The 8,921-nt window shown below is 50.2% G+C and overlaps 1 protein-coding gene across 2 annotated transcripts in view; it reads right to left on the minus strand.

Moving 5' to 3' along the window:
* AGBL3 (ATP/GTP binding protein like 3) overlaps nt 1-8,605 on the minus strand; it is a 53,280-nt gene extending 44,675 nt beyond the window's left edge. For both annotated transcript variants that reach the window (XM_034773991.1, XM_034773981.1), the window contains exons 1-3: nt 8,568-8,605; nt 6,909-7,011; nt 816-876 (exon numbers count right to left, since the gene is read on the minus strand). In XM_034773991.1, the coding sequence (XP_034629882.1) occupies nt 816-876; nt 6,909-6,995 (148 nt within the window). In that variant the 5' untranslated portion in view covers nt 6,996-7,011; nt 8,568-8,605. The remainder of the gene's footprint in view (nt 1-815; nt 877-6,908; nt 7,012-8,567) is intronic.
* Between the last annotated feature and the right edge of the window lie 316 nt (nt 8,606-8,921).

Raw genomic sequence — 8,921 nt, forward strand, 5'->3', positions numbered from 1 at the left:
GCCCCGCTCTCTGCAGCCGGCCGGAGCGCCGCGGGGAAGGCAGCAAGCCCGGCCAGGGCCCCGCTCTCCCCGACCGGCCAGAGCGCCGGGAGGAGGGCGGAGAGCCCAGCCAGAGCCCCCCTCTCCCCAGCCGGCCGGAGCGCCGGGGGAGGGCGACCCCCTCTTCCCAGCCGGCCGGAGCACCGGGGGAGGGCGGAGAGCCCGGCCGGGGCCCTGCTCTCCCCGGGTGAGCGCCACCCCCCTCCAGGTGCCACCCCAAGCACATGCTTGGGGGGCTGGTGCCTGGAGCCGGCCCTGTTCGCAGGAATTTGTTGTAGCGCCTGTGGCCAAGGGTGAGCTAGGTCCTGGGCTCATGGGCCCCTCTCTTGTTGCACCCCTAGAGGGAATTTTATCTTTTCAAAGTGTTCAGTTTATCCTTGCTTACTACTTTCTCTGGATCTGTTTTGTGTCAGCACAACAAATAGAGACTGGGGTAATGCCTTTTCATCTCTGGGAACCTGGGTTCAAATCTAGATTATGTCTAGAGCATGTGGAAAAGAAATTAGTTTAGCTGTCTCATTTTCATTCCTAGTGGATAAATGTTCACATCCTGAAGCCACCACACAATTTGGCAAGATCAATAGTTTCTGATCAAAGAAATGCAGCAAATTATGGCTGAGGTGCATTAGCTGAACAACTGCGTGAGGAAGCATATATAGCTTTTGCTCAGACTACACGTGGCTCTTTTGTCACTCACATGAGTACTAACATCCCTTCTCATCCTCCCTTGTGACCTTGCAGTGAAAGTGTATGGGAATAAATGGAAAGGTTCTAACCTGTGAAAATGGCACACTGCTCAAGATCTTCTGCCACAAATGGGTTAAAGGGATCTTCATCCTAAAAATAAGACAACAGGATAGGGTCCTCTTGTTTCTATTTAACCAAAAGGAAGCAGCAATAGTATCTGTCCTGGTACATGTTTTAGAAGGATACGTGGTTTTCAACAGTGAGATTACTCACTTGTTCATTATTATTATGAAGACACTATATCATAATGCAAACATTTCAGTGGTGGGGGAGAGGAGGACATGCCACTAAGGCAGTGTTTCCCAAACTTGGGACGCCGCTTATGTAGGGAAAGCCCCTGGCGGGCTGGGCCGGTTTGTTTACCTGCCCCGTCCGCAGGTCCGGCCGATCATGACTCCCACTGGCCACGGTTCGCTGCTCCAGGTCAATGGAAGCTGCTGGAAGCGGCGGCCAATATGTCCCTCGGCCTGTGCCACTTCCAGCAGCTCCCATTGGCCTGGAGCAGCGAACCATGGACCTGCGGACGGGGCAAGTAAACAAACTGGCCCGGCCTGCCAGGGGCTTTCCCTACACAAACGGCGTTCCAAGTTTGGGAAACAGTGCACTAAGGGAATGAGTTTCAACAAGCATTGCAAATATGAGGAACTGACCACTCTCTGCATAATTGATCAGCTTCCATTTGGCCAATTACCTTTACAAATAAGCATGACTGAACATATTTTGTGGGAAATATGAACAGAGCAGACGCCAATTCCAACCAGCCAGATAAACTATAGGAGACTAGAAGGCTCAGAGGATTGGTAAAGGGATATTTAGTCTTCTCTCTTTGTTGAGCAATCTGAAGCTACAGTTATAGCAGAAGTAACTGAAAGTTGTTGTTATTAATGGCTGTTCAGAGGTCTATGAAAAATGAGTTTGAAAAGTGTCTATATCACAAAAATTCCCAATTCCACACTTGGCATTTTTGTTGCCAGTTTCAGTAGAGAGGCCAATGTTTAAAAGAGCCATGGAGAGCAAATTACTGTCTTGACCCTGAAGGTGATTTTGCCAGGGCAAGGTTGGAACACTCTGGCAAGGCATGAAGGAGTATGAACTGCTGCTGCTGCCTGTCCTGTACATTTTCACTTAATACAGTACTTAGTCTCTAGGGCAGTCAGAATGACACCCCTACCATTAATATCACATTCATGTAAAAAACCCACCTTCTTCCTTGAAATACCATGGAACATTTCTAACTCCAAAACTGTTTCAAAACTGCAGCAGGAAATTCCGATTTATTTGTGGACACTATTTACATTAATATTTTAAATATTGTTATGGGCTGAGTTAAACCCTGCTATGGACTGAGATAAAACCTCATTGAAATTAATAAGTGTGAACATGCCCTTCATTTAAGATATCTGTAAGGAACAGGTAAGGGGTGACACCCAAAACAAGGCAAAATGGAGTTTGCAGAGAAACTAGCACCATATGGGCAGAGTATTCCACTCACTGGCTATTGCATGTGTCTGCCTGTGGTGAAAAAGACAAGATGGAGTGCAGATAAGAAACTGAGAAAGACTCAGGCCTTGGCTACACTTGCAGATGTACAGTGCTGTGAGTTAAACCTGACTTCGTACAGCTGAGTAGGGAAAGTGCTGCAGTCTGTCCACACTGACAGCTGCCCAGCGCACTGTCGTGGCCACATTTGCGGCAATTGCAGCGCTATTGGGAGCGGTGCATTATCGGCAGCTATCCCACAGAGCACCTCTTCCCATTCTGGCGCCCTGGGTTGTGGGAAGGGGGCGTAGGTGCGGGGCATTCTGTGTCCTGTCCCAACGCTCCGTGATGCATCGCTTCGCATCCCAGAAATCCCTCTGTTTCCGTCCACCTTTGAAGCCATCTTTCAACGGTTTCTGTGCAGTGCGATCTGTCTGCGGGAAATGGAGCCCGAACTGCTGAGGCGTATGCTGACGAGTCTCGCCAGCACATCACGTTTGGCTGTCCAACTATTCCTTAAGATCCAAAGTGACAGTGAGGGTGAGGAGTCTGACGATGCTATCGAGCCGCGTAATGCATACGACACGAAATTGCTTGTGGCATTCACGGACATGCTCAGCACCGTGGAACGCCGCTTTTGGGCTCAGGAAACAAGCACCGAGTGGTGGGATCACATCATCATGGAAGTCTGGGATGACAAGCAGTGGCTGCAGAACTTTCGGATGAGAAAAGCCACTTTCATGGGTTGTGTGAGGAGCTCGCCCCCATCCTGTGGCACAAGGACACGAGATTGAGAGCTGCCCTGCCGGTGGAGAAGCGGGTGGCTATTGCAATCTGGAAGCTGGCAACTCCAGACAGCTACCGGTCGGTCGCAAACCAGTTTGGAGTGGGAAAGTCGACCATTGGAATCGTGTTGATGCAAGTTTGCAAGGCCATTAATCGCATCCTACTCAGAAGAACCGTGACTCTGGGTAACGTGCAGGAAATAGTGGATGGCTTTGCACAAATGGGGTTCCCTAACTGTGGAGGGGCGATAGATGGGACGCACATTCCTATTCTGGCACCACCCCACCTAGGATTCCGATGTTAATCGGAAGGGGTATTTCTCTATGGTTCTCCAGGCGCTTGTGGATCACCGTAGGCATTTCATTGACATTAACACAGGCTGGCCCGGAAAGGTGCATGACGCACGCATCTTTCAGAACACTTGGCTGTTCAGGAAGATGCAGGCCAGGACTTTTTTCCCAGAGCGGAAGATCACGGTAGGGGAAGCTGAAATGCCCATTGTGATCCTTGGAGATCCTGCTTACCCGTTAATGCTGTGGCTCATGAAACCCTACACAGGGAGCCTTGACAGCAGCAAGGAACGGTTCAACTACAGGCTGAGCTGGTGCCGAATGACTGTGGAGTGTGCCTTTGGCCGTTTAAAGGCCCGCTGGCGATTTCTGTATGGGAAGCTGGACTTGGCCGAAAACAGCATCCCCACGGTTATTTCCGTGTGCTGTGCCCTCCATAATATTTGTGAAGGGAAGGGTGAAAGCTTCACTCAGGCATGGACCTCTGAGGTTCAACACCTGGAGGCTGAATTTGCACAGCCAGAGAGCAGGGCTATTACAGGGGCCCAGCACGGGGCTGCAAGGATTAGGGATGCCTTGAGGGAGCAATTTGAGGCTGAAAACCAGCAGTGATATCTGGTGCCCTGCACGGGAGTGAAGTGCAGTAGTTCCAATCTTTAGGAATCAGTGTTTGCTAAGCAGACAAGCAGACTTTCAGTGCCTGTTTGTTTTCTGGGCTAAGGAGTCTTTTACTTTATGCAATAATAAAGAATGTTTTCAAAGCCAAAAAAATCCATTTATTGAAAAGAAACAAGGGGGTGGAGTGGGGAACGGTACAATCACAGATTCGCGCATGTCCTGTCTGGTGTGCTGTGCATTGAGTGCTGCACTTCAGGATAGCTATACTGCATGGTGACGGGGGTTGAGTGCAGAGGGAAAGGGTCGTGGTATTCAGGGTTGGGTGGTGAAGATACTGGTGTTGGAGGCAGCGGGTGGCGTGAAGAACACGGAAGTTGGGGAAAGTGGGTTGGAGGTGACAGTGGGGCACAACGGAAAGAGTTTTGGGACAAGGGCTGTGGGGGGGGGGTGGCATTTGCGGTACTGGTCCTCTTTCTGCATGGCTACGAGTTCTTGGATAGCGTCTGCTTGGCGCTCCAGGATGCTTATGAGCCAATCCGTGCTTTGCTGCCGGTGCTCCGTGCTTTGCCGCCAGTGCGCTGCGTTTTCCTGGCGGATCCTGCTTTCTCTCTCCCTCCAGTTCTGTGCTTTCTCATTCTCTTTAATAGATTGCTGCAGCACTTCTTGCAGCATGTCTTCTTTGCTTTTTTGTGGTCTCTTCCTGAGTCTTTGCAGTCTCTGAGCAGGCGACGGCTGAGATCTCAAGGTTGATGCAGTTGTATAGGCAAAATGCAACATTTAACAGAGGCAGCATTGTTTATACCAGACAGAATAATGATTCCCCCCGCACTTTAAGGAGTACAAAACACACAGGGTCTACACAATAGCATAAGTTTCCCGTCCGAAACAGAGCGCACACATCCCACGGGAGCCTCAAAATGGTGAGTAAGGGGGACTGATTGTTTCAGGGCTGCACTGTCCTCTGGGTTTCTGTCCCAACATTTTCCACAGGAGTTCGTCCTGGACGATATCTCGCTGCTGAGGGTGACCTGGGAAGCAAGGGAGGGTCTTCTACTGCAATGCGGCTTCCGCCCTGGCCCATATGCAGCTTGCCTGTGTGCAGCAATGGTCCCCCCGCCCCTCGCGGCACAGTGGCGCGGACACGTTAGCCTGGCTGGGACAAGGACCACGGTGGCTTTCCCGATAAACCTGCGCAAGCGCATTGCACATGTTCTGCATGAGACATTCGAGGAGATTACCGAGGCCGATTACCGCGATGTGATAAACCACATCAATGCACTATTCCGCATCTAGGCATGCATGCCTAACCCTCCTCTCCCAAAGAGCCCGCACCGAAAAAATTCGTTCCCGAAAAAAAAACCCGCTTACCGGGAACCTGCTCTTCTGTTTGTCCTCCACCAAGTACCGGCCGCTGCGACTGGCTACCTTCCTCTTGGCTCGAGAACAGCTCCTGGCTGCATGGCTCCAGGGATTCCGGGATGTCTCCATCTGGCCCACCACCATCACTCCCGTTTTTCTGCTCCTCCTCTTCCTCCTCCCCCCCGCCCCCACACCGGCTCTGAAGTGTCCATGGTGGTGCTCAGAGTGGAGGTGGGGTTAATCCCAAGTATCGCATCCAGCTCTTTGTAGAATCGGCAGGTCGCGGGGGGAGCACCCGAGTTGCCGTTTGCGTCACGGGCTTTGCGGTAGGCACTCCGCAGCTCCTTCACTTTAATCCTGCGCGTCCCGGTCATGGCCCCCTTCCATCCTGTTCTTTGATACCTTCCCGAAGGTATCGTAATTTCTATGGCTGGAGCGCAGCTGGGACTGTACAGCTTCCTCCCCCCAAACACTGATGAGGTCCAGCAACTCGCCATTGCTCCATGCTGGGGCTCGCTTGGCGCGTGGAGGCATGGTCACCTGGAAAGATTCGCTGATAGCACTCCACACCACACCGGGCTGAGCAAACAGGAAGGTGATTTTTAAAATTCCCAGGGAATGTAAAGGGTGGGTCACATGGTTGGTTACCTGAAGCCATGGCAGTAGAGTTTGAACTGATGACCAGAATGGCTAGAACAGGCATTGTGGGATACTGCCGAATAATTCTGGAGGCCATTCACAGCGCATTTGGCGGCCACACTGGCGCTGCAGCAGCAGCGCAATACTCACTATTCCTCTCGGGGAGGTGGAGTACATGCAGCGCTGCAACCACAGACATACACCGCTGCAAATGCCTTGCCAGTGTGGACGGGGAGTGAGTTACAGCGCTGGGGGCGGCTTTACAGCGCTGCAACTCGCAAGTGTAACCAAGGCCAATGTCTCAAAGATTCAATCCACCCTATGAAAAAGTTTGAGAAAAGCATGGGAAAGTATAAGGCAGAGGGAAAAGACAAACCTCTGGGCTCCCTCAGAGATGAGGAGAAGAGGAAGCAATTACCATCAGCATCATCACATATATCTCTCAGTTTTATTGATATGCCATGACATCACTTCACTACATGTTTGCAGTTTGGAAGTAATATAAAAGAATGTTGTATTGGAAAATAGTTGAGAAACCAATTAGATCCCTGTGCAGACCTCAATTCCTGCATAAATTTTGCTGTCAGACTGGGGACTGTATTTTTACTTTGTGCATTTGATAGCACTCTGCGTATACTCAGTTGCACTGGTAAGTTTTTCCTGTTTAAACAGGATAGTGGAGAGAAAAATATTTTCAAAATAGGAAAATGTGGTCATAAACCTACACAAACAAACAGGGAAACTCAGGGGAAGGTGTAGTACCTGAAATTACTTTTAACTCTTTTTTTAAAAAGTGGTTAGGTTTCCAGATCACAGGGCCTCTTTAAAGTGGGGGACTGGAATCAGATGTCATAAAGTTTGCATAGAAAGCAAATCATATTATATTGACGGCTACATTGTAAATAAACAAACAGATACATACAAGAGGATGAAGGTCAAAGGGAGACATACCGAATTGTATTCATCACTTATTATGCGATTTATCAGCTGCTTATCCTTGTCTGAATCTTCTGACATAATCTTCAGAAATGGGAACATTAAATTGTTCTGCAGACTGTGAAATACATTACAATTTCAAAATGACTGTTTTCATACTTTTTCTACAACTGATTTCTACACAAATAAAAGGGCAGCAAGGGTGGGATTCTTTCTGAAATCTCTGCCTTCTATGAAAATATTTCTTTACAATGACAATTAGGCATTATGCCACCAAGAGAGGTAGTCAAAATGCCATCACTAGCTGCATTCAAGGAAAGATTAAAACAAACACTAGAGGAAGCCATACAATGAAACCGTTTTGAAAAGAGAACGGAATGGATTATAACTAGATCTCCTGGAAGATATTTGGGATGGTATTTACATTAACCTTTTCTCTAAACATTTCCCAATGTTGCTAATACCAGCACAGCTCCTGCTGTGATAGCAATGGAGATAAGGCTAGAGGGTGGAACTGGAATGTAGGCATCAGCAGATTTCCATGTCAGAGAATTCTCTAGGGCACTTTCTTCACAGACCCCTTGATAAAGGGAAGGGATGTGGTTGTAGAAGGGAGATATGCCACAGCATACTGTGCTCTAACTATTCTGAAGGCCCTAAGAGGGGCACTGCAACAAAGCAGCCCTAGGCTGCTCTGACTTATGGCAGGGACAGTCCGATTGCTTCCAGAAACTGGAGCAAACTGTAAAGGTGATGCACAGTCATTTTTGCCTCTGCGCTGAACAGAATTTAGCTTGGCTGCTGCTCGGAATCATGGCCTCTGTTTAGTTGATTCTCTTTCCCTGTGAAAAGATTCAGATTTTTGCAAAGTAGCAGTAGATTTAAACTGGCATAATTCTTGTTATTTTCACTGTTGCCCCCCAGGGTTCTGAACAGCAGCATGAAACAGAACAATTTTCTCTATTTTACTTGGTTGCTGTTTGGCAAAGTTACCAGCAGAAGTGAAGGCTCTGGAGCAGTGTTCTGCTCCTGAGTAAGATGATTAATGGTTTACATTTGGAAGGATTTTGTTTTCGTTATGGCTTGAAGCTTCAACTTTCAAAAGTGAAATAATAAATGCTGCACAAATTAACAGTTTAGGTCCCAGGGATCACCAGGGGTATCTAGGCAAGTGTGTTTTTCAGACTCTCTCTACACAACTCAGCCGGTTAACAGGGAGAAGGAAGTTCATGGAGGGGAAGCAGGCTTAATTTGTGCCTCTGAGTCTCTGTCCACCTCAGATGCCCTGGCACTGGCTTTCTTCAGTAGCTGGCCACACACTCCCTGGCTTGTCCCATATGACATGTCTGACCCTCTCGCAGGGACTAGGGGCCGTTCTCCTGGAAGTCGCACCCCATCCTGTCCAGGCCCCATTCTACCTCCACTACACCATCCACAGCATCCCCAATTTACCCTTACACCGCCAGCCTGCCATACACTCCTCCCCCACTCACACCAACACCCCCATACACCCTATCCCCTCATCCTGCCATACACCCCTCCCCCACTCACACCAACACCCCCATACACCCCATCCCCTCATCCTGCCATACACCCCTCCCCCACTCACATCAACACCCCCATACACCCACTCACACCCCCTCCCCTCCGCCCAGCATCCCCCCTCTCACTTACCCCGCCCCCTCTATGCTAATGCAGGCTCCGGGCCCCTAACTGTGCATACCGTACCTGAGCCCCGCCCCAGCCCCGCCCCCTCTGGGCGCGCCCCGCCCCGGGCCCAGGCGCGGAGCCCAAAGGGGCGGAAATCCCGCCCATGAGCGGCCGCCCGGTTGCCTCAGCAACCGAGTTCTCCGCAAGTCTCGCGAGAATTCTGCCTGCTCTCTTCCCTCGCGATGAGACCCGACCCGCGGTGTAGGCGTAGAGCCCACGTGTCAGGAGCGGGGTGAATAGTTCCTGGGCTGTAGCGGGGCCTCTTCCCCAGCGCTTGCCCCGCAATGTCCCCCTTTGCCAGGGACCCCGTCCCCCGTA

Source organism: Trachemys scripta, chromosome 1 (assembly GCF_013100865.1).
Source record: "Trachemys scripta elegans isolate TJP31775 chromosome 1, CAS_Tse_1.0, whole genome shotgun sequence".
Taxonomy (NCBI): domain Eukaryota; kingdom Metazoa; phylum Chordata; order Testudines; family Emydidae; genus Trachemys; species Trachemys scripta.